Source organism: Perognathus longimembris, chromosome 7 (genome assembly GCF_023159225.1).
Source record: "Perognathus longimembris pacificus isolate PPM17 chromosome 7, ASM2315922v1, whole genome shotgun sequence".
Lineage (NCBI taxonomy): Eukaryota > Metazoa > Chordata > Mammalia > Rodentia > Heteromyidae > Perognathus > Perognathus longimembris.
Genome location: NC_063167.1, coordinates 25,344,530 through 25,371,187, shown reverse-complemented (window position 1 = coordinate 25,371,187; position 26,658 = coordinate 25,344,530). Strand labels below are relative to the sequence as shown.

At 40.6% G+C, this 26,658-nt stretch overlaps 1 protein-coding gene across 16 annotated transcripts in view; it reads right to left on the bottom strand.

Moving 5' to 3' along the window:
• The window catches only part of Macf1 (microtubule actin crosslinking factor 1), a 357,403-nt gene that overhangs the window by 187,979 nt on the left and 142,766 nt on the right, over positions 1–26,658 (bottom strand). For 9 of the 16 annotated variants that reach the window (XM_048350958.1, XM_048350967.1, XM_048350964.1 and 6 more), the window contains 3 exons: positions 19,084–19,173; positions 14,441–14,518; positions 10,324–10,416 (listed from right to left, as the gene is read on the bottom strand). In XM_048350958.1, the coding sequence (XP_048206915.1) occupies positions 10,324–10,416; positions 14,441–14,518; positions 19,084–19,173 (261 nt within the window). Of the gene's footprint in view, positions 1–1,194; positions 2,339–10,323; positions 10,417–14,440; positions 14,519–19,083; positions 19,174–26,658 lie in introns of those variants that run through there. The other 7 variants (XM_048350952.1, XM_048350956.1, XM_048350954.1 and 4 more) reach the window with 2 other exon arrangements.

Here is a 26,658-nt window from a genome sequence, read left to right as displayed (position 1 = left end):
AGGACACTTCGTTGAGCCTATCCATGGGTAAATCTATCCTCATAAAAATTTAAGTATAGATCAGCTTAAAATCTGTTAGCCCTACACTGTTGGTGACAAGTAGGCGTGCTACATCAAGAACAACCAAAAAAGAGCCCTACTTCATCTTCTACCTCTCTAGCTACTTTGAGATTCTAAAGCTCTTATTTTTTCTGCTGCAAAACCCAACAGGACAATGAAATTTCCTCAGCCAAGAGGCTGGCAAGCTCAACTGGTTGGGTGCCTGCCTAGCAAATGTGAGGCTGAGTTCAAACCTTAGTACCACCCAAACTAAATAAAGTTCTTTGGCCGTAAGTGAATAACAGCTTTCAACCACCGACATACTAAATGTTGTACTTCCCAGAATATCTCACTGTGCCCTTATGTCAGTGTCCAAATCTCTGAATTCTTGCCTCATTCTGGGACCTTGGGAACATGTACAGCAGCCACCACCTCACAAACACCATGTTAAAGCTCTGAATAAGTTCAATCACAAAAACTTTCTAGTCAGGCAGCTCTAATCTATTGCTCTCTCCTTCAGAGTTAATCTGTCCATCGGTGTGGTGTGTCTGTCTCCCTTTTCCTCCTCTCATTCTCTCTGGATAACTCTACACCCCTCCTCTAGTACTCCTCTCCTCTAATACAAACATTGAATGTGTGCTGTCATAAGATACACACCTACATGAAAGGGATTGCATCAGATCTAGTAAGATTATCACCCTCCAGGGAGAAGAACAAGTATAACACACTGAAGACTGCCAGTTGTTTCACTCCACTTTCCACTTCTTTAACAACCCTCACTCTTACACATTCATTTCAGAGACTCAGCAAGGCTTTCCTGTACTCTTGAGCTATGCCACATCTTAAAGCAGGTACAATCCCACCTGAGAGTAAGGGCTATCTAGCACTGCACCCCCACCAGATAGCTTCAGTAGTTAAGCTGCTTGGCTACCCAGAAGCTTGAATTCCCCAGAGTCAACAAGACTCAGTTTCACGCATCAAGGGATAGGCTTGAAATAGATTCTGCTTGCCAAACCTAGCAGTCACTAACTCACAGTCTCTCCTGCACCAGGGTAAGTTTGAGAAGGATGCTCATTGATCATCACACTACTTCAAAGCACCTGGGGGCCAGGAATGCAAATAGGAGATTGATTCATCCATGAATGTGCCACCCACCTCCTCCAGACCCCATGAGGGGGTATGGCTTGCCTCCAAAGACAGAGTGCCATCCTCTTCTGAGAAGGGTGTGGAGCTCTTTTCAGGTACTGTATCTCCAGATTGGATCCCATGCAAGTGCAACCTATCACTGCAGTAGCCAGATGAAGAGGGCAAAATGCTCACAGTCATGCCACTGACAGACAGATCACTCTGAGAAGCAGGCAGTCTGGAACCCTGGGGAGGCTGGGCCACGTGGACAGGCTCTGTGTGCTCAGGGCCTTCCGACTGTTCAAGCACTGATAAAGGAACAGAATGTTGGCCAGTGCAGGAATCTGTTGGAGGGGCAGTGTTTCCACTGTGGCTCTCTGAAAGTTGGTCTTGATTTCTTAGATTGGAGGTATAGTCCGTCCTAGGCAAAGTGCTGCTCAGAAATCCAAGCCGAGTGCCTCTTTGCTCTACTGCAGTCTCTCTTTGCAAAGGCAGCAGCACAGCCCTGCTGCTGCAGGATGCTGTCCTTGGAAATTCCACCAGTTGGCTCACTGACTTCTCACAGTTCCTTTCTGCTGGGTTATCAAGCAGGTGGGCAATGACAGTCTTTCCCTCTTCCAGGGAATCCCAGGCCCCTCCAGCGAATGATGACTCATTCTCTAACAAAAGGTGAGCAGTCTGAATTTCCGCTTGGTATCTCTCCTTCACCTGCACAATCATTCCCAGATCATCCACCCCTGATTTAGGGGCTGAGTCTTCAGGTAGCAAAATGTGTGAGGGAGGACACTGGGCTCCTCCCACTCTGTCCTCCTCCCGGAGACTCACTGGTAACTTCCTTAAGATTTCAGTCTCTTCAATGACTCCAGCTCCTTCCAAATGTTCTTCCTTGTGAGATGCCTCTGGAGTAGGGATTTTCTTCCCCCTCCACTTCCTTTTGAACCGAACCCTTTTCTTAGGAGGTATAGGAGCCTTCTCAGGAACAGCTATTGACTCTTTCGGCTCCTTAACACAGCCCAGTGAATTTCCCATTTCTTTCCTCTCCTAATCTCCAAAAAAATGCAGCTAAGCCAGTCCTGGGATCCCAGAGAAATACCAACCTCGGCTTCATCGGATTCGATGCACATTTAAAACCATGCACTATGCCGGCAATCCCTCCAATTCTTTCTCCCTCCCTCCCCGCCTCTGTCTCTTCCAGCCGCTGCTGTTTCAGACAGCCATCTTACAGGCTCAGAGCTGCAACAAGACAAATTCAAAGCATCTCACTGCAGTTCAGAAATCACTTGACCTAAAAGCAGACAGAAACCGGATTGGCTGCAGCTTCCTCTCTCCAAATATGAGGTAATTGGAACACTGCCCTCAGTAACACAAACAGAACGAAAAAAGGGAGCTAGAAAGATAAGGGGAGGGGGGAAATCGGGGAGGGTGAAGAAGAGGGAGGAAAATGTCAGAGTACATGCAAAAGGGAGGGGAAGGAAGAGGTAAGGTGGAGGAAGGAGGAGGAGGAGAACAATATCAAAGAGGGAAAAAGCAAACCAGCTCAGTTGGTGCCAACCAGCAAAAGGGAGGGCTGAGCAGAGCCAGAGCTGCAATTATGGCTCCCAATCTTCGAAATGAAGTATGTTTTAATTGTATGAAGATGTCCGAAGGAAACTATCAAGCAAAATACATATGATTCTTTTTTTCAGATCAAAATACAATTTCCTTAATTTGATTTTAAATCTAAACAAACACTAGACATTACCCCTCACATTAAAAAATGAAACACATATTTGGAGGACCTAGCTTCTTGTAGCATTTATTTCCCTCTTTCCCTCTAATCCCCCCCAAAAAAGAAAAGTAGAGGAAAAACCTGGAAAGCAGCTTTTTGAGTACAGTATGTGAAGGCTCAATGGAGAGGATATGATCATTTCCAAACACAACAGAGAGGCAAAGCAGGGTTTCCACCCCAACAATATTGGACATAAATGTTCCACGGTGATTATTGATGCTGCTGTGAAAAGCTAACCTTTTTACACACCTGTTAAGCACCAACCACTGAAGGAAGATATATACATAGATTATCTCACTGAACTCTCATAGCAACAATGTGAGGTCAAAATTACCACTTTACATTTTGCAGGTAAAGAAACAGGTTTAAGAAAGTTGATTTTACCCAAGGCTAAACAACTAGTAAATTGCAATTCTAGACTCGATGCCAATTTATATTTGTCTTTTCTTCTTCTTGAACTCAGGGTCTGGGCACTATTCCCTGAGCTTTTTTACTCAAGGTTGGTTCTATTTGAGCCACAGCTCCACTTCCAGCTTTTTGGTGGTTAACTGGAGATAAAAATGTCATGGACTTTCCTGCCCAGGCTGGCTTCTAACTGCAATCCTCAGATCTCAGTCTCCTGAGTGGGTAGGATTATAAACATGAGTCACCAGTTCCTCGCAAGACTTTTGATTTTAACAGCATGTATGTCCCATCACCTTCTAACTACTACAGAATGAAAATCTCTACTCAGCTGCATAAATCTCTATGGATCTGAAATGGCAACTAGATTCTACATGGACTAACAGAAGCAGCTGCTAATTGAGAGGGTGGGAGTAGAGAGAAAAGAAGCTGATAAAATGAGACCCTGGTGATTCCTACTAAAAAACAGTAACAAATAAATAGGAAGGAAATCTGAACTAGATTTGGGGACTAAAAAAAACACTCATCCTGTGGGAGCAATAGGGTTCCTCTGCTCAATTTTTATAGGGATATGAGTAAGTTATGTATGGCTAGGCATTAGTAGCTCATGTCTGTAATCCTACTACTTACTCTGAAGGCTGAGATCTGAGGATCCTAGTTTGAAGCCAGAGCAGGCAGGAAAATCCATGAGAAGCTTACCTTCAATTAATATACTCCCCCTGCCCCCCAGCTGAAAGTGAAGCTGTGACTCAAATGGTAACATTGAACCAAAAAAGCTTATGGATAGCACCCAAACTCTGAGTTCAAGCCCCCAAACCAGCACACAAATGAAGTTAATGTTTCTTCACTATTGCACTTATTTAATCCCCAACTACCAATGCTAGGGATCAAATCCAGGAGTCTGTGCATGTTAGGCAAGAATTTCTACTGAGCTATATTTTTCTCCTAGTACCAGGGTTTGAACTCAGGTCCTTATGCTTGCTTGGTTTATTTGCTAGGCTGATAGCTCTACCACTTGAGCCATGACTCTAGCTTGGCTTTTTATTGGTTATTTTGGAGTTAGATTCTCTGCCTCAGCTGGATTTGAACCAAGATCTGGAAGCTTCCTGAATAGTTAGTATTAAAAGCATGAGCAAGGGGCACCCAGCTTCTGTTCAGATTTCTTTTTTTCTTTTTTCTGAGACAAGAGTCTTACTACATTGCCCAGGCTGGTCTTGAACTTCTACCCCTAAAGGACCCTCCTGCCTCAGGTATTACCATGCCTGGCAACAGCTATTTATCTATACCACACAGATCTAGACTATGCAGCAGAGGAAAGCAACTGGCCAGGCTCTGTGTATTCCTGGAGACCTAAAACATGCCCTCCACAGAAGGAAATTAGTAAGAAGCCTAAAGTACTCACACCCCTTTCTGAGGCTGTCTATGGCCTCCCAACTGTGGCAGGTAGATGCTTTTCCCCTAGGTCTGTTCTTTATAGCTGACTGCAAAGTTGCAGCGCCATCTTATGACATGAGAGATAACAGCAAATCATTTCATTAACAAACAACCTGACATTCTCTTGGTAGCCTTTCTCCTGCAATGAAGACATAAACCAAGGAACTCTGAAGCTGCACCCCTCCAAGGCTTGAGCTTGAATTTCATTAATGAAATAAAAGTAAACCAAATTCCTGCAATTGATATTGAGAGGTGAGAGCTGCTCAAAACAGCTAGTATGCTCCACAGTTTTTCCTGAAGCATATTTATGTTTGTGAACCTATTCTTTTCTTCAACGTCTGCCTATGTCAGCTCCTCATTTCCTTCTGCTCCAGAGAGAAACTGGTCTAGAACAGGAACAGAGATATGTGTGTGTGTGTGTGTGTGTGTGTGTGTGTGTGTGTAGACACTTATGTTTTTAATAAGCAAAATTATTTTGTTGATGCTAACTCCCCATCCAGCAGTCAGCACCTTGGGCTATGTCTGATAGATACTTCATTTGGTGGGAGCTGATTACACTCGTGCCCTCTGGATAGCCCACTGGGGCAACAGATGCAGAGAAAGACATTTAAAACAAATCAGGGCTCTGGTATAACTCATTTGGCTCACTTCTGGCTAAGTTTACTTCTAAGATTTTTAGCAGAGTAGAACTATGTTCAAATTCTCAGCTCAGTTAATAAACAAGCTCAGTGACCCAACTAATTTAACTAGGTAGACTTCATTACTTTACCTGCAAAATGTGAACACTTCCACCTACTTAGTTGTAGAGAAAGCTAATAAAATGTCTTTTCTTCCCATTTATTTCTGGAACTAAATGTTATGAGACATCCTAATCCCCTCTCAGAGATCCAAATACATTCTTTTGTCTGGACTCTAAGGAAAGGAGATATGCTCCAAGGTTTTTCCTTCTTATACTAGCTCCTATAAGTTACTCCTATTAAGTTACTCCTGATCATAGAACTTTCTCTGGGGCATCTTCTCATCTAGCCTGCATTCTAAACACATAGTCTGCTGCTTCCAGAGAATCAGACCTTTAGCATCTACTCATTCTTCACATATTTTCGGTCAGTCTTTTCCAGTTAGCTGTTTATTGTCCACAGTTTTCCCATATGGATGGTCAGGGTTAAAGAGTTTGCATATCCGCTGGGGATATGGCCTAGTGGCAAGAGTGCCTGCCTCATATACATGAGGCCCTGGGTTCGATTCCCCAGCACCACATATACAGAAAATGGCCAGAAGTGGCGCTGTGGCTCAAGTGGCAGAGTGCTAGCCTTGAGCAAAAAGAAGCCAGGGATAGTGCTCAGGCCCAGAGTCCAAGGCCCAGGACTGGCCAAAAAAAAAAAAAAAAACTTTGCATATCCATTCGTTCATTCCACAAATGTGATTGGTACCTCAGCTATATTCTAAGCACTAAGTAACAATAAAGCCACACAAATATGAGTTTTTTCCAGATTTCAGTTTGCCAGACATACAATGGCATTTTACAAACAAGACAGGTGGAAAACTAATTCTGTTACAATCTGACTCTAAAGAACTTCTAAGGACTGTAACATAGCTCAAGTGGTATTCACTTTGGAATAATGCAAATGATATACATAATGTAAAATAAAACTGAAAAAATTGCAATCCTTAAAAACTGAAAATAAAAATAAATGAAACTTATTGTTTATTGAATTTGTGGTTTAACAACACACAAAGATATTTCAAATGCATTAAGAACAAAAAGAACTGCAACAAAATTGCAAATTTCTAAGTGATAATTCATTAATAGTAATATTGACATTATTAGTTCAATTTATGTCCATTACATAAATACATGCTATTAGGCATGTGTATGTTTGTGTAAAAGGTGGTGATTTACATTTTTGTTGTTAGGGTCAAGAAAAAACACAAAGTCAAAGAATTAAATTAAATCCTAGAACCTAAATTTGAATATGGAAAATCAATATAAATTCATTTTTTAAATATACTCTATATGTAGTTCCATAGATAAAGTCTAGAAACAATGAGTAACCCACCTGCACTGAGACTGTGATAAAAAAAATAATAATAATAAAGAATTGGTTCCTTACAGAAATTGAGGGGGGGAAAAGTCTTTCACATACAAGAATCAAGGAAATATTGGGTGCTGGTGGCTCATGCATATAAGCCTAGCTACTCACAAGGCTGAGATTTGAAGATTGTGAAGTTAATAAGACCCACCTCAAATTAACAACTAAAGAGCTGGAAGCAGAGCTATGGTTCAAGTGATAGAGTGCCAGCCTTGAGCAAAAATGCTAAGGGATGGCACCCAGGACCCGAGTTCAAACCCCAGTACTAGCCCATGCTCATCTATGTGTACACACTCATACACATACACACACACACACACAAAGAGAAGGGAAGGGGGTAGGAATCATCAGATACTGGGATCAAGTCAAAAGCCTCAGAGTTAACCTGAAAGACTAACATTGGCCAGAGATGTAGCAATATGATAGTATTTATAGATGATTGGGACATTAAGTCTGTTAAAACTCCATGAATCACAGTGACACTACAAAAATACATAAAAATAAGTTCAATAAAGAAACTTTCAGTGGTCACTTGGAGAATCTTAGGGAGCTAATTATTCTGAAAATGATAAAAAGAGGGAAAGATGTCAACATGTACTCTTTACTAGGAACTATCTCTCAGGATGGTTGACGAGGTGAATTCCTTACAGAAATATCCTAACTAAATAGTAAAGAACAATTTAACGGAATTTGAATATCACCATTTTACAACCTCTAATAAAATAATGGAACTGACAATCAGTAACTAATAAAACTATTAGGTGAACCACTAACTGAGATGTAGAAGGGATGGATCAGGTTGATGACACCTGAACCCATACATCAATTTTACAGTCCTCACTAGAGACATAACAGATATATGTCCATCCTCACGTGCAGCACTAAAAGTGCCCAACACACATCACTATCCTTGCAAAAATTTTTAAACTGAGTATGACTGAACCCTAGATCTAAACCACCAGTTTCTGGGCAATACAATGCAAGGAATGGAGGTCACTGCTGAAAAACATCTCAGAGGTGCCACTGGCATCTTAATAAGCCTCCTAAGACAAAAGACTGCAGGGGAAGCAGAATTTAATGCAATATGTGCATCTTGTTTGGACACTAATCCAAAAAAACCCACTATTTTTCAAGTAAGATAATTAGGATCATCTGAAGATTGATTAGGCATTTGATGGTTTTACAAAAAAATGAACTTTTTCTGTGGTGTTGAGGATCAAATCAAAAGTATTCATTTTTAAGGTGTGATACTGTGATCTGTTAAACAAAGAGTACTTATCTTTCAGAGCTATTATATGAGATCCTTGGTTTCCTCCAAAATAACCAGCTGGGGTTTGAGGACAGGAATAGGATATGGGTGGGAAAAAAATTAACCATAAATTATTGAGCTACATGACAAGTTATATGGTAATTCTTCATACTATTTTTTCTACTTTTGTGAATGTTTGAATGTTTTCATTACCATATGTGTGTGTGTGTGCATACACACACACTTTTTTTGTTTGTTTTTGCAGTGCTGGAGATGGAACTCAAGGCCTCAGGCATGTTGGGCAAGTACCCTTACCACTAAGTCATATCTCCAGCCCCGTAACATATTTTTAAACAGAGACAAATATTTTCCTTGTTGCCCGCCCATGTCACAGCAAGGTTTTATTGTTGTTGATTATTTGTTTTGTTCTGCTTTTGTGCCAGCTCAGGGGCTTGTACTTGACCTAATGCTCCTATTTGGCTTTTTTGCTCAAGACTAAGAGCTCTACCACTCAAGCCATACTCAGTTCTGGATTTTTGCTGGTTAATTGAAGGTAAGAGTCTTGCAGTTTTGTCTGCCTAGGCTGGTTTCCAACCTCAGTCCTCAGATCTTAGCCTCTTGGGTAGCTAGGACTGTAAGTGTACCAGTTACCTGGTACCTGGCTCCCAGCAGTTTTAATTAACCTATTCAATTTTCATTCTGTAACCCCCTAAATTTATCCTCATTTTAAAGCAAGTTTATGGGCCAAAAAATCAAAGAAAAATCTCTCTAAAGAAACCACCTCTGGGGCTGGGAATATGGCCTAGTGGCAAGAGAGCCTGCCTCGTATACATGAAGCCCTGGGTTCAATTCCCCAGTACCACATATATGGAAAACGGCCAGAAGTCGCGCTGTGGCTCAAGTGGCAGAATGCTAGCCTTGAGCAAAAGGAAGCCAGGGACAGTGCTCAGGCCCTGAGTCCAAGGCCCAGGACTGGCAAAAAAAAAAAAAAAAAAGAAAAAGAAACCACCTCTGGCAACTGGGGATGCAGCTCAGTAGTAGACTGTTTACCTAGCATGCTAGAGACCCTGATTCTAACCCCAATGCTGCAAACAAATGGACAACAAATCCAACCCTCTCCTCTGTTTATTAAGAGTTCCAAGGGGTAAGTCTAATCTTAAATGGAGATGCATCCTACCAGGGTATGCTTACCAGGTTCATGTTCTTGTTATCCCTATACTTAAGAGCTAGCTCAAGACACCCTATGGTCCCACCAAAATAATGTTACCTCTACATACTCCCAACCCAACCCAACCCAACCCATGCTTCAGAGTGCCAGTGCTGGCTTCAAACCAGAGTTCCAAGAAACAAGCATGCATTCTTAGCATTTTCTCAGGGGCTTAGGAATGTTGAAACGCCTGCTGTTCTGTCTTCAAACAGAAGGTGGTGCTAACTCTCTAGATAGGATGTCACCTTGGCCTCACACTGGAAATCAGTACCTTGAGTTATATAGTAGTAGCCTTCTTTTCCCACCAACTGAACCCATCAGTCTAGTGGGTAGAATTGAGTACTGGAGAGCAGTTTGGGGAAAAAAAATTGTTCTGTTTGGCTGTCCTAAAAGTGCTATGAAAACAAGCAGGCTTTTGAATAAAAATAGAACTGTTCCAATAACAACCCTGACTTTGAAAGAATTTGCATTTCAGGAAGGAGGTGCAATGGGAAGGCCATGTGACCATATAAACACTTCAAGATGGCGCTGATTTCAATATAGCTGCTACAAGGCTGTGCTTATTCACATATTCAATTCTAGCTACCAAGGTGTTTCTTTACATATCATTCAGATAAGGAAAAGTCAGTATCAAATCAGGTTATTAATCTCATGCTACCTTTCTAAAGCATTAAAACCAACATCACTTCCTACCTCTCATACTGAGTCCCTAAAAAGTCCAGTTTTGATTTAGCTGAGCAAACAGACTTATATCAGACTGTCAAGGACAGGGTCAAGCCACAAACAGGAAACAAAAAATGCCCTCCAATTCATCAGGCAAATAACTAAGAAGTTCTGGGTTTAGGATACAGCAGTTTATCTCCAGACCAATGTGAATTTTCCCTTCCAACTCTCATCCACCTTGCCAAATACAGAGAAAAAGGCATAAATTCTGCTTAGATAAGGCAGTGTAACTTTCCAGACTATATAAAAACCAAGCAACGGGAGTCTCAAACTTCACACATCCTACCTGGAAATGCAAAATGATGGTCCAGATCAGGCCCAGGGTCAGCTTGGGGTTGCCGTCTGTAATATCATCATTTCGAATATTCACTAGCTTCACCTGAAAAAAGAAGGAAAGCCAGTTTTAGAACTCTGGGACTTTCTGTTTTGATTTGATTTTTATATGCCTTTATTATATCCATACAGTTAAATTAATTTTTGTCTAAATTCTATGAATTCCAACACACAAAACAGATCCATCACTCTAAAAAGGTACCCTATATTGTACCCATTGTTAACAGTCAAACCTTGTCCTACTTCTAGCTCCTAACCACTACTGATTTGCTTCTGGACCTTTGTTTCACTTTTCCCCCTAGAATATCAAGTAAGTGAAATCACACAGCAGGCAACCTTTGCAACTGGTTGTTGTTGTTGTTGCTGCTGCTGTTGTTTCCAACTTAGCTTAATAGCCTAGAGATCTCCAACCAAGTTCTATAATGAATCAATCTCCTTTTATGCTAACTGGTATTCTATTGTATAGATATATTTACTGTTCTGTGTCCATGCATTCATCCACTGAAGGGCTTGCGGACTGTTTCTAGTTTAAAGCAATTATGTAAAGCTCCTACATTCATGGACAAGCTACGCATGAGCATGTTTTCATTTTTATAGAGTCAATTTCTGGGAGTGATATTACTATGTCACATGATGTACAAAAACTCCCAAATGATTTTCTAGAGTTGTGCCATTTGTATTTCCATCAGCAACTTTGCGAGCACATGGTATTGTCAGTTACTTTTATTTATTTTTGGTGCTGTTCCTAGGGCTTGAACTCAGGGCCAAAGTGATGTCCCTGAGCTGAAGGCTAGTGTTCTACCACTTAAGCCATACTACAATTCCAGATTTTTGGTGGTTAATAACAGATAAGAGTCTCATGAACTTTCCTAGCCCAGGTTGGCTTCCAACTATAATCCTTAGACCTCGGGCTCCTTGTATTACAGGTGTGACCCACCAGTGCCTGACCAGTTACTTTTTAAAATTAACTCAGCAGAGTGCTGACTTTTTGTTTTTTTGCCAGTCCTGGGCCTTGGACTCAGGGCCTAAGCACTGTCCCTGGCTTCTTTTTGCTCAAGGCTAGCACTCTGCCACTTGAGCCACAGCACCACTTCTGGCCGTTTTCCTTATATGTGGTACTGGGGAATTGAACCCAGGGCCTCGTGTATACGAGGCAAGCACTCTTGCCACTAGTCTATATCCCCAGCCTCTGACTTTTTCTTTTCTCTTTCAAGCTGAGATTCATCTTCTCCCTCACTTCCATTTTCTCCTCCTTGTCACAGATATCCCTCAGACCCTGCTATGCCTTCTATCCCTGCTTTTTTTACTCCTAACTTCCCCTAAGAACACAATGGGCAAAGAGATACAGGCCTTCCCTTCCCCTAAGGTGAGCAACTGTCCTCAGAAGTTTCCTGGGATACAGGATTTTAAAATTAGTGTCCCAGGTAAACCATTCTTCCTTGACCCTATTAGCTTTTCCTATCGTATCCTCACAGAGCCCCTGTTCAACTGAAGACAGATGGAAAGACAGGTTATTCCTCTATCTCTTCCACTGCATCCTTATGATCTCCCACAGAGAAGTCTCACTTCTCCCTTATCCAAATGACCACTTGGGTAAGTTCTTCTACTTTTTTACACATAACTCAGCCTTATCTTCATACATTGGAAGTGAGCATGGAGGTAGAAGAGTCCTTCCAACTTAGGAATTTAGTTGCTCTAGTCAGTAGTCACTGACAAATTGGTGGGTGGGGATGGGCACTGGTGGCTCTAGCCTATTATCCTCCTAGCTACTCAGGAGGCTGAGATCTGAGGATCCCAGGCAGGAAAGTCTGTGAGACTCTTAGCTCCAATTAACCTCCAGAAATGCGAAATGGAGCTGTGGCTCAAAGTGGTAGAGTAGCCTTAAACAAAAGAGCTGAGGGAGAGCACCCAGGCCCTGGGTTCAAGCCCCACAACAGATAAAAAACAAAACAACAAAAAACAATTGGTGTGTGGGTAGCACCAGCCAAGTCCGTATCTCCATCAATTAATTGTTCCTCAATGACTTCTGTAGCTAACTCTTGTTCTCTTTTCTTTGCTTTTTGTCTGCTATATTTCTTAGCAATTTTTTAACACCCCATCTGAACAGTTTGCCTGCCTTCTCAATTCCAAAGATTGTCATTTTGCTCTACTTTTGTTACCTGTATAACTGCAACTTGAGTTACTGGGAGCTGCTCTGGAGCTCCTCTCCCCCCCCCCCCCCCCCCACTATTATCTGAATCCATGGGTCTTACTTGTTAACATTTTCATTCTATCATAGTAATGAAACCTACTCTTTGTCCCTATTTATACTTGCAGCTAATCAATTCTTCTCAATTTGCCTTGTCCATTAAGGCCCCCTTGAGGCTCCTCTAACTCCACACACAGACATATCAATGCTGCTTCCTTGCATCCAAAATACCCGCATCCACTTCTCCTTCCTCTCATTTGTTAATTTATTCCAACTAGTGCTTAATAAATGCATTTATGGACTACTCATTAGGACAGATACTATATGTTAAGTTAGGTCATGTTCCCTGGCCTCATAGAACCTACAGTGTATTGGAGAAAATAGGGAAATACCAATAAATAAATGTTACATTAGAAAATGACCATGGAATCTCAGAGAAAGACAATTTCCCAAGTTGCCAAGAATTTCTGACTCTAAAAATACATATACTGTGTAATGTCATGTTGACCCTTGCTGTTGCTTGGCAATCCTAGCTCCAAATCATTCTGTACAACTCACTCTGAGGAGCTAGACCATTCACTTCCTTTCCATTTTTCTTTCTCCATACCATAAACCATCTCTATAGAGATGCTCCTGCCCTTGCTTCTGCCCTTTTCCCTGTGTCTCAGAATAAGGATTTTCCTTTTCCTTTGAAAGGCAACCATACCAATTGTGCTTTGGCTCTTATCTCTCAAACCCCGAATTAGGTCCCATCATAAGAATTGGGAGAGGGCTGGGGATATGGCCTAGTGGCAAGAGAGCTTGCCTCGTATACATGAGGCCCTGGGTTCAATTCCCCAGCACCACATATACAGAAAATGGCCAGAAGTGGCGCTGTGGCTCAAGTGGCAGAGTGCTAGCCTTGAGCAAAAGGAAGCCAGGGACAATGCTCAGGCCCTGAATTCAAGGCCCAGGACTGGCCAAAAAAAAAAAAAAAGAATTGGGAGAAAGGAAGGTGTGGAGAAACCAGCATGGACAGTGGCCCACAGGTCAGGAGAGAGGAATTTAAAAGCCTCAGCTCTGTTCTACATGTGTGGTTGGAGTAGGTCATTTCAGCCAAGTCTCAGTCTTGTTATCTAAAACTCTGAATAATCTGAACTACTGGATCTCTACAGTATCTTTCTGCTTCTCCCTTCTTGTGTTTAAAAATATTTTATCTTCTTGACAGGTGCTGGTGGCTCATGCCTGTAATTCTAACTACTCAGCAGTCTGAGGTCAGAGGATCGAGGTGCAAAGCCAGCCTGAGCAGAAAAGTCTGTGGAACTCCATATCCAATTAACCAGCAAAAAGCTAGGCTGGAGGCATGAGTCAAGTGGTAGAGTGCTAGCTGCAAGCACTGGTGCCCCCCCGCCCAGTCATATCCTCCTTATCTAAGAATGAGATAACTTTTTCTCCCCATTTTACATTTAGGTCTACTGTATTCCAAATATTTTTCTCTTAAAATTGTCCTCTTAGCTAGGTATGTGTGGTGGTCCTGGCAGTCAAGAAACTGAGGCTAGAAGACAGTAAATTTGAGGCTGGCCTGGGCTACACAGCAAAACTTTGTCTCAAAATAATTACTTATTAATTAAAAAAAAAAGAACTTGAAAGATGGGCACATAAACAGAAAAGGCCAGAAGCAGCGCTGTGGCTCAAGCACTAGCTTTGAGCAAAAGAAGCTCAGGGACAATGCCCAGGCTCTGAGTTCAAGCCTCAAGCTTGCCAAAAAAAAAAAAAGAGTCCGAACTGAATTGGCCAGATTTAGTATCTACTGAGAGCCTTACTATTACTAGGGGCATGAAAACACCCTTATGTCCCAATGTCAACATTCTCTACCAGAATGGGGAAAACAGGATGGTCTTACCTGTCGCTGTTTTAGGAAGTCTAGAGCAATCTGCACATTCTGCAGCCTATGAAAACGCATCCTGCCCTTCTCTCGAGGCTGCAAAGGAAGAAAAGATATGCTAACTTTAGATATATCAGTTTACCCACACATGTCCTTTCCCTCTTTCATTTCAAGGATTAAAAGACAACACAAAAATTCCTCATGGCCGAAGCCAGACATGGGAACATTACATAAAGCACCATTTTAAAAGCAGGGTCTACATGTATTTCACTAGGTTCTCTACAGTCCCCAAATGCCTTCTGCACCACTCTGCATACCCCTCCCCCCACACACACGTTATTTGGGCACCAATGCTCAAACAGTGTCATGACATCTCCATCGTGTTCTTCTGTAGTATGTGGCAGAGCTTGATTCTAGATGTGAGGTTAATGGGAATACAGACTGGCTCTACAGCTTCTAAAAATCACAGTTAAATGCTACAATAGGTAAAAGGTAGAAAGCCCTAAGTACATACTGTGCAATAATGGACAGAGGCAACCTTATCACAATCCTGACCATAATAGTTTGACAAGCATTACCCAGTTTCTAACTACAGAAATGAGATGTTACACATGCTCAAGAAAAGTGGAAAAAAATCCACAACAGTAGGCAAAAATCTGAAGTAACTAATCTCCCAGGGAGATGAGTGTCCCTATAGGAAAGTCACCCATTATCCCAGAACAAAATAATGATAAGGGGATGTTCAACTAATTACTCTAAAGAAAGTTGTTTTCTATCATTTCATCCTTTATGTAATAATACAACCTAAGGGAGAGAAGCTTTCTCCAACCAGTACCTCTGGTTGCTTGTCCAAGACTTAAGTATTGACCTATTAGAAAGGGAAAAGTCTACTGTCTTCCTGGTAGTACAGAAATCTGCCTCTGAAATTTTTATCTGTTCATTTTCCAATGTTTTTATCTTACTAAACTTGGACTGGAACATCTCTCTCATTAGATTATACTTAGAATACTCTACCAGATGCTACAATTTCTCTGAGCAGTAGGATAACTTCTTAGGTCAAAGGCTTAGAAAAATAAATTAATTAAATTTTAAAAAGGTTTGGAAAAATCCTTTTAGTAGTCATTTCAACTAATTGTGAATGGGCTTATAGGAGGACAGTCTATAAAACAAGATTCTAAAGCAATCAGATGAAGAATCAGTGAGATGAAGATATGACTTCAAGAAGGTGGAGGAGCTAGGCACTGGTGGCTCACGCCTATAATTCTAACTACTCGGGAGGCAGAGATCTGAGGATCATGGGTCAAAAGCCAGCTCAGGCAGGAAAGACCATGAGACTCTTATCTCCAATTAACCACCAAAAAGCCAGAAGTGGAGCTGTGGCTCAAGTAGTGGAGTGGTACCCTTGAGCAAAAAAGTTCAGGGACAGCTCTCAGGCCCTGAGTTCATATTCCAGGACCAGCACAAAAGGTGGGGGGGGGGGGGGGGGGGGGGAGGAAGGGAAGGAGGGAGAGATGGAGGAAGGGAGGAAGGAAGGGGGCCGAGAATAGGGAAGGATATAGCCTAACCCATTTTTGCAGACAAATTATAGATATGATTTAGATATAGTATATAACAACATATAGATATAATTAAGGGCCTCTTAAGGAGAAAACAGTCTTTTTTAAACATACTAACTTTACTTCTAATGTGCCCTCCATCAAAAACAAATAACTTCAGAACATGCAAGTTATATCTCTATCCTCTACAGCAATTAGAGAGATTACCCAGAGTATTTCCATGCAGTGAGTTTGCAAACATCAGGCTGTTTTGAAAACAAATGATAGGTGCAAGGTGAGAACCTTGAGCCAGAGAGATATACAGAAAGTACCAGTTAGTCTGGACTGTGAAGCTGTGAGCAATCAACAGTCATGCTGTCAGCTAAACTATCCACAGTTCTGCAATCTGGACTCAGACAACACAACAAGGCACCAGAAAGCGATGGGTCTCCAGGTCACAAAGAGTCTTGGCACCATGATTTTTTTTGTGTGCCAATCACTCTCAGACAAACAAAACAATTCCCACTCTAAGATTGTATAGCAGTGGCAAGGAGCACAATTAGTTTTAACCACTTTCTTTGGGACCCATATTCCCAGGTGGAAAAGATGAAAGCAATTGGTGACTGAGCTACTTGGAGACCTAGAGAACCATGCCTCTGATGTCCCTGCAGTGTCAGCAGTGCCAGTGGGGATGTTGGCATCCCCAGGAGGACCTACTACATCATCATCATCTTCCTCCTCCTGATCCTCGCTGTTTGTATGGCGCCAGGAGGGCATGCTCACCAGACGGAGGGTCTTCAGCCCTGCTGGCTCCTTTAATCACCAACCAAGGCAAAAGACACAACAGAGGAACAGGCAATTCACAAGACAAAGATGAGATGGAAATGAATGCAATATTTTTTTAAGGTGAAAATAAAAACAAAAATATCCTCACACCTCCAAAAAGAGATACAAAACCAAATCAAAATTAAAGCAGGTGGTCACATGGAACACTTTGAATACTGAAACACACTTCAGTTGTCTGTGCCACCTAAGAGACTCTCTGCTTTTGTGACTCCACTAAGGGAAAAACACATCATGAGATGAACTGAGAATTACCTGGATGCTATTTGTAGAAAAGATGGTATGACAATATCTATAACACATGAAGGTTTTCAGAGGGAATTAGAATGCAGTATTTTTACCTTCTTTTGTAAACAATGTCACTGAAAAGGTTTACTTTACAATACAAAATCACTATAAGTTAATCAAATATAACACCCTTAATGTCCAAAACATGATTTTAAGTGCTGAAGAATAACATCTAGCATGGTGAAAATAAAATTATGATCACTTACTAGATTTGTAAATGAAGACCAGAGGAAAACCAAAAATAACATGTATTAGTTACATTAATCACGCTTATACTCCTGGCTACTTAGGAGGCTGAGAGCTGAGGATTGTGGTTCAAAGCTAGACCAGGAAGGAGACTCCTATCTTCAATTAGCTTCCAAAAAAAGCTGGACATGAAGCTGTGGTTCGAATGGCAGAGTACTAGCCTTGAGCAAAAAAGTTTGGGGACAGTGGCCAGGCCCTGAGTTCCAGGCCCAGGACTGGCACCAAAAAAGGAAAAAAAAGTTTCTGTCAATTTTTGTCAAATAAAAGTATAAAGCTAACTGTACTATAAAGGTTTAAAAACAGAAAAAAGATACGAAACCCAAATGAAAGGCCCAGGGAGACCAAAGCCAAATCCTAGAAGGAATGGAGCATCACTTCAGCGGTGAATTCTAATGTGCCAAGTTCTGTTCTTTAAGCACAACAAACAATGACTAAGAATCTGCCAAAGGCAGCGAGTGGGCTAGGATTCACAGACTGCTCAAACTGTGTGCATTTTCAGGTCTCTTTTTCCCCACAGATGTTTCTAATACTCAAACCAAACTTTTCCAAATAAAACTTAAAATTGTCTATGGCACAAGAGAAAGAATATGAACAACAGGAGTCTTCAACCCCTATTTTCTGAATGGGGAGCGGGAAATGTTTCTCTCTCTCTCCTCTCCATTTCTCCCTTCTTCAATCTGTTATTCAATGGCCTATATTTAATCAGATATTAGACCCTACCTGAAAAATAACTGAAGCATAAAAGGGGGCTGTGGGTTGCTTAAGTGGTATAGCACCTGCCTAGAGTTGTGTGAGACACTGAGTTTAAAACCCAACACTTAAAAAACCAAAAAACTGACATCTGATAAGCCAAGCCAAGAGGATGAGCCAGAATTTGGCTTCTGATATGAAGGCATTCCTCATCATTAATTCTAGTACATTTTAGGACAAAGTGAGCATATCTAATTATCCAAGAAGCCCACATGTCCTGCTTTCTGAGGTATGCTCAGGCAATAACTTTAGCACCTCTGTACAACTGTGAGATGAGACTCAACAAATCATAGAAGGGAGAAAGTGAAATGAACTAGGAAAAATTTAACTTTAGGGGCTGGGAAGATGGCCTAGTGGTAGAGTGCTTGCCTGGAAAATACATGAAACCTTGGGTTCGATTCCTCAGCACCACATAAACAGAAAAGGCCAGAAGTGGTGCTGTGGCTCAAGTGGTAGAGTGCTAGGCTTGAGCAAAAAGAAGTGCTCAGGCCCTGCGTCCAAGCCCCAGGACTGGCAAAAAAGAAAAAAGAAAAATTTAACTTTAAACGCCCAAACTTTTAAATGTAAACTTCAGGTCCTTGGCTAAATGCATGAAATTAGGAAAGAAAACAAATCACAATAGATGGGAAAATGAGGAGTCTACATAGACCAGGAAAAAAAACAAAACTTACTCAAAAACATTTAAGTGTGAGTCTAATGTTCCTGAAATCCTAGTGTCTAGAAAAAGATGAAGAATAAGACAGTATACAGAAATAAAATATATATTTGATGATTCCTGATTTTTGTCAAGATGAAAATGCATAATACATACACTGACAATATTATATCATCTGTAAACTCTGAATTCGAAATAAACTCTACTAACAACCTCTTGTACTTCTTTCCACCTAACAGAGCAAGCAGTAAAGGCTGCTGTCCTAGAACTCAACAAGATAGATAAAGATACCACTACTAAGGCCACATTTGTAGGCCACTCATTTACAAGAAGAAGAAGCTTACCAGTTTGATGCCTGAGAGGACCTCCAGCAGAGAGATCAGGTTATGGCCATCACGCAGGTCTTCATAAAGATCATTGATGTGTTTACGGACCTGCAGAGGAGAGTAAAACAGGCTGGTTTTCATTTGATCTGCAAGTACTTTATTATCCTCAGAAGAATTTCTGGTTCTACATAACTATAAAGAATTTGAAACCAGGGCACTAATAAGATTATAAAATTCTGAATTTTCTGAGTGGAATAAAATATACATGACATGGGAACAATCTAAAGTTGTGTTTTTCAAATTTGCGCACACTAAGCAACAGTGTCTAGAAAAAAGAATAAGTCAGCATGTAGAAATAAAAGAATACATATTTAATACATATTCTGGACAATGAGATAGGGATCAGAAGGACCTAAAATTTCTCAGGAATTACTACGAGCCAAAATAGGAAGGTATGGTTAATAGGGAACATATGAGTTTAGCCCATGTCCAGCTTTGTGGTGTGCTGAAAGGGATCTAAGTATTAGGCACATACATTTCATAGAGTGGGCCTCTGATTTAACTCCTCTCTTACCAAGTACTTCTACTAAGGAACTTGAGATTTATTTTCCTTGTGAGAAAATTAATTCCAATTTTCTAATTAAAATTAAGGGAAAATAGACCTCACCTTATGGGGGAAAGAGCGTGATTAATGTGAAACACTGAAATACATGCTTTATATGTCTTAGTATGATTCCATTTTACACAGAAGGAAACAAGATACAGAAATGAAGCAACTTGCCTGATTTTTGGACTACCATGCTTTGTAATAAGCCAGGATCTTGTTTTACTTATTAAACCCAAACTACTGCCTTGTGACATTTATTTACTTATTACCCTATTCTACAGAAGGAACTGATAAGGAAGCTGAGGCTCTGAGAAACCAGGGCACACAGTGGCTCAGGTCTTATGGTTCTTTCCAAATCTAGCAATACCTCCATGGCGATGCTTACAACACAGAAACAGAACAGACTGGAGAAAAAGGGCAGAACATGATGGAGAATCACATAAATAGCTAGGCACCAGTGCCTCATCCATAGCTACTCAGGAGACTGAGATCTGAGGACTGCAGTTCAAAGCCAAACCCCTGGGCAGTAAAGTCCTTGAGACTCTTATCTTCAATTAACCACCAGAAAACAAGAAGTGGCACTGTGGCTCAAGTGGTAGAACACTAGCTGAAGAGGTCAGGGACAGTGCCCAGGCCAAGAGTTCAAGTCCCATGACCATCAAAAGAAAAAAAAATGATTATATACAAAATTTAATTTTCTAGGTAACAATTTTAAGGGTTAATCTTTAATAATCTCTTGAATTTCTTCTTCACACCTAACAGAACAAGCAGTAAAGGCTATTATCTGAGAACCCAACAAAATGGACCAATATACCATTGATAGAACTACATTTGCAGGCTGCTCACTAGAAAAAGCGTTTCTATTCACTAAAATGTTTCTGAGATTTGAGGGTTGTTTTGGGTTTTTTCTACAATGATTAAAAAATTATATGTAAAGGTTCTTCCAAGTTGATTTCCATTCTGTACTCAAAGTAGAATGTTAGCAAGTATGGCAGAGCCTTCATGGAACCCCAGTAATCCAGAGGCTGAGACAAGAGGATCATATTTAAGGCCTGGCTCAGTGACCTAATGAGAGGAGGGGCGTGGGGGGCAGGGGGGTGAAACAGCAGGTGAGAGAAGAAGAACAGAGAGAGTGATGAGGACAGATATGGTTAAAGTAGCTTATTTACAAATATGAAAACAGAACAATGAAACATGTTAAAATTGTTATAGAAGGGAGAAGAGAATAACAAAGGGAGTAACCTTGATCCAGATATATTGTATACATATATGGAAATGTCATAAAACACCCCATTTATATAAATAATATACGCTAATATAGGTCCATAAAGACTTGTGGGGAGGGTCTTTGTTGTTGTTTTAAGTAGAATGAGCAAACAGGCAGCAGTGGCTCAAACCTGTAATCCTAGCTACTCAAGTGGGTAAGATTTGAGGATCACAGTTCGAAGTCATCACAGGAAGGAAAGTCTTTGAAACACTAATCTCCAATTAACCACCATAAAACCAGGAAGTAGAGCTGTGGCTCAAATGGTAGGGCACCACTCTTGAGGGGAACATACTAAGGGACAACATCCCTACCCTCAGTTCAAACCTCAGTAACACACAAAAACACACACACACATACACATACACACACACACACACACACACTCCTAAAACAAACAAAAAGTCACCTAATCCAGACTTGTAGCTATTATTGATTCCCATTATATAAACATAAGAAATGTATAATAGCATGACATTGTATATGTAGCATTTCCATCGAAGATATAATGCATTTAATTAATCAAGAGCATAAAAAATAACATGCACTAAAATACCTATGAAGTGGAGAGCTTTATTCCCTACTTTTATTCTAAGTATACTTTAATTATAACTTATATAATTGAATAATCACTATGCCTAGTAAGCTCATGAAACTACTGAAGCTGTATTGTGTGCCTCCCATGAGTCCATATAAGCTGCTCTACTGCACACCAGTGGCTCAAGATTTCAATACTCCCCCCTCAAAGATGCCCAACATTTCAAGCTTGTGATGTTGAACAACTCACCACTCACAGAAATAAGCAGGTGATAAGAACTGGATTTGAGAAGTCCAATTTTTTTTTTAAATTTATTTGTTTATTAATTGAACACAAATTTTTTGACAAGGTGTTGTGCAAAAAGGGTACAGTTACATAGTAGGGCAGTGTGTACATTTCTTGTGATATCTTACGTCCTGTTTTTCTATCTCTTCTCTAGGTCAGGTAGACATATATACAATATACAATGTATCCAGAACATATACAGTAGCCAGGTGGCCACGCCCAAGAAAGTTCGCCTAGGGCTTTAAATGTAATGTCGATATTAGACCATATGTCGACAGTAGTCTTATACGAATGTACATACCTAGCCTTTGAGCTATTGTATTCCCCTGAGAGGTCAATTTTTGACCTTTATATGTTGAGTAATTGTTTGGTTTTAGTTACATACTGTTGGGTCGCTGCCCCAATCCTGTGGGGAATACTATTTGACAAGCAGTTTTTGGTTTCACAGACTTGGTCTCTACTGTCTCTCCGTCTCCCTTTGTTAACAGTCATATATCAGGGAGATCAAGCCCCTTTGTTTTCTGTGTTCTAGGCTTGTCTCACTCAACATTATTTGTTGAGTTCTGATCATTTCCCTGCGAATAACAATATTTCACCATTCCTAATCGCTATGTAGTATTCCATTGTGTATAAGTACCATATTTTTTGGATCCATTCATCTGTGGAGGGGCATCTGGGTTGTTTCCATATTTTGGCTATTGTGAATTGTGCCGCAATAAACAAGTACAAATGTCTTTTTGATAAGAGAAGTCCAATTTTAAATGTCGATTTTTAAGATAGCAGTTAAGGAGTTACAAATGGAAATGTTCTTGAAATAGCTGGAAACATCAGAATTGATCTGGGTCAGCTGAGATCCTAGGTCATAGAAGTCATACATAGAGGTGTTAGCTAAAGACATGGGAAATGTTGGGCTTCTTAGTGAGAAGCAACAAAGAACAGAGTGCTAACTATGGATTGAGCCTTGGGGAGTAGCTCAAATTAGAAGGCAGGAGATGAAAAAGCAACTAGCAAAGAACAGGAAACAACCAATTGAACACAGGAATACTAGTAGCACTAAATGCTAAAAGAGGGGTGAAGGAGGAAGAAGAGGAAAATTTGAGTATTCCTATAAATAAGTAAAAATGGGAATACTTTTCAAGAGTGATGTAACACAAATCATGTCACAAATAAATGGTAGGTTTAAAAAATCAGAAAAATAGTTAACTATTTGACATTAAGGGTTAAGAAAAGGAGAGACAACTAGGGAAAATGAATAATTTATTTTTTTAAAGATCACACACTTCACCACCCATAATTCAGGTATTATCATTGCAGTAAATGATACATGTAAGCTGGGAGCTGGTGACTCACGTCTGTAATCTTAGATACATAGGAGGCTGAGATCTGAGGAATGTTGTTCAAAGCCAGCCCAGGCAGGAAAGAGTCTTATTACCAGTTAACCACCTAAAAACCAGAAGGAGAGCTGTGGCTCAAAGTGGCAGAACACTAGCCTTAAGCAAAAAAGCTTAGGGACAGTGCCCAGTCCCTGAGTTCAAGCCCTACAACCCACCAAAAAAGAAATACACACACACACGCGCGCACACACACACACACACAGGGCAGCATTGTACATATCTACAATCCTAGCACTTGGAAGGCTGAGGCAAGAGGATTGTATGTTTGAAAACAGCATGAACTGCAGAGTAAGACCACCTCTCAAAAATTTAAAAACCATAACCAATGCATATATACTCAAAGGTACGTATTTGTACAATCATGATTTCATTCCCCAAAGAAAAGCAATATAATAACTTGGTATACACGATTCCTCTACTTTTCTCTCCACTCCACTCCCCCCTCCCTCCCACCCCACCAGTCATGGGGCTTTAAGTCAGGGTGTCCCTGAGCTCTTTTGCTCAAGGCTAGCAGTCTACCACCTGAGATTTGGTTTAAGAGTCTCATGGACTTTCCTACCTGGGTTGGCTTTGAACCATGATCCTTGGATTTTAGCCTCCTGCATAGCTAGGATTACAGGCGTGAGCCACCACCATCTATCTACCTGCTTTTCTTTTCTTTTTAAATGAGACAAGGGCTTCCTATGTTGGTAAGGCTGGTCTCAAACTCCTGGACTCAAGAGATCTTCCTGGCTTAGCCTCCTAACAAGCTGGGAACACAGATATATGCTTCCCCTACAGGTTTTATTGTACTTGACATTATTCTCCCAAAAGTAATTACACTGGCTGTATTTTTTTTCCATTTAAAAAAATGCTCTAGGCTGGAGAAATGGCTTAGTGGTAGAGTGCTTGCCTAGCATGCATGAAGCCCTGGGTTCGATTCCTCAGTACCACATAACAGAAAAAGCCCGAAGTAGTGATGTGGCTCAAGTGGTAGAGTTCTAGCCTTGAGCACAAAGAGGCTCAGGGACAGTGCCCAGGCCCTGAGATCAAGCCCCAGGACTGGCAAAAAAAAAAAAAAAGCTCTAGTTAAGCAAGGGGAAAAAACAGAGAGATTTTATTCTTGATAAGACCTGCACATAGGGTATAAAACTTGGAAGTGGGCATTAAATCATTATTTCAATAAATTACAGTAGGGCTTGAGAGCCAAGTGTAACTGTGTTATCACTAGGATATTAACACCACAGAAGACTGCAAATTAAAAGGAAACATCTAAGTGTGAAGCTAATTTCACATCAAGGCTTCAATGACTTCTCAAAATTCCAGTTTGGTTTTACACCTATGATAGCAAAATTCAACACATTCTAAAGCATTTCGATGAGTACTAGCTTATTATGTCTCTCAATCTTTGTTTGCTTGACTATAATTACCGATTAAGTATAAAAATAAAACTACCACAAAAAATACACAAAAATAACAGAAGAGGAAATGAGGAGAGATTTTCAGTTTTCCCCCTTAAGGGATTTCAACAACAAACAGATGTTGGTGGCTCATTCCTGTAATTCTCACTACTCAGGAGGCTGAGATCTGAGGTTTAAATCCAAGATACTCTTCTCTCTAATAAAACAGCAAAAAGCCAGAAGTGGAGTTATGGCTCAAGCAATAGACTACCAGCTTCAATCAAAAAAGCCAAGTAAAGGTGAGTCTTTGAGTTCAGCCCCAGTACTGGCACACATGTGTACACATGCATGCATGTGCGCGCACATACACACAGAGAGCTCAATTTCCTTGAACAAACTATGTTGAAAAATAAATAGGTCAGAGGAAAGTTTCAAGAGGGAAGTATGTTTTTTACTCTCCTCTATACTTTATAAAGTACAGAAAATGAAGAATGAGTTGAGTAGTTTGGATGGATTTCTGAACTATAAAGAAGAAATTCCAAACGTTTTTCAAGGAAAGTCAAACACTAAAAATCAGGCTATACTTGTCCTAAACGTTTTACTCTGGAGACCTGTATTCAAATGCAGGAGTAAAATAAACAGGAACAGGATGAGCAGGAACAAAGGGCAAGTCTCTTTGAAGAATTCTGTCTCTAGAGCCTAGTATGGTGTACATACCTGCTACTCAATAGGCTGAAATAGAAGATGACTTGAACTCACAAGTTTGAGATCAACTTGGGCTACAAGGTAAGACCTCACCTTAAAAGGGGGGGGGGGGAAATACATGCCTGTAATCCTAGATACTCAGGAGGCTGAGATCTGAGTACTGTACTTCAAAGTCAGCCCAGGCAGGGAAGTCCCTGAGACGCTCTCAATCTCCATCTTCAATTAGCTACCAAAAAGCTGGACATGACACTGTGGCTCAAAAGCTCAAGGACAGTGCTCAAAAGTTCAAGGACAGTGCCTAGACTTTGAGTTCAAGCCCTCAGGACAAGCACAAAATGTAAAAGAAAATCCTCTAACATTTGTGGACTCCAATAGTAGTACCAACAAACCCTGATTTACAGAGATTCTCTGAAGATGAGGCAGATTATAAAATTCACAAAAGATAACTACTTAGTACACAGGCACTTTAGGCATAGAGCATGGAGAATTCAGAGTAAATCTCAAGTCCAAATGTAGGCCCAAAACTTTTAGTGAGGGCTGAGATGTCCTGAGTCACCAAGTTTAGACTGATGACCACAGAGCCATCTGCACAGGATCAACATGGGAAACAAAGGCACACTTTAACCAGCAGGCTGCACCCCTCTCATAAACTCCCTTGCCAACCTCCTCTGATATTTCCCGTAAACATGAAGAAATAGAGAGGTGTAAAAGGCCCTGTACTATCTGGGTAGCAGTAGGCAAATGGTCCTCAGCAGTCTTCTGGGAGTCTCAGTGTTACCCTGTGTTCAACTAGAGTCCCAAATATAAAGGGAAAAGGTAGCAACAGTAGAGTACATGGAGTTTGAAAGCCTTCGATGGTATCCTAAATTCTTACTAAAAGTTCCAAGAAAGCCAATGGCTTCTAGAATACACACATGAATTAGAAATAAAAGAAACATTCCATTTGCTACATTAAATATCACATCTTCTAAGCTCTTAAGTTAATAAGAATGAATCAGAAAAGCCTTTTTCTTCCTCCTGAGGACCTCTCATTATTTTTAAAAATATTATCTTTGGAAAGACAGCAAAACTATCAGGACCTAAAGATTTATTGTCTATATATTATGTATATGTTAATAATTTAAATAAGATCTCATTTAAAACTCTAATATTTCTTTTTTTGATGGTTAGGGTACACTAAACTCTTTCTTGGGTCCATGGGCTTGCATTCGAAGTTAGACTGTTTACATACTTCAGATGCTAACATCCTTAACAAAACTCTTAAAAGACTGGATCAATCATGTTCTCAATTAATAAAGAGGAATACATTTTCTTATTCCAGAACAAACTTTCCCAAAGAAATTTGGGAGATACAAAATTAACTAAAACTTGGGAGGCTTAACTAGTTTTAATCTTACATTGGTTTATCTGACAAAGATAGC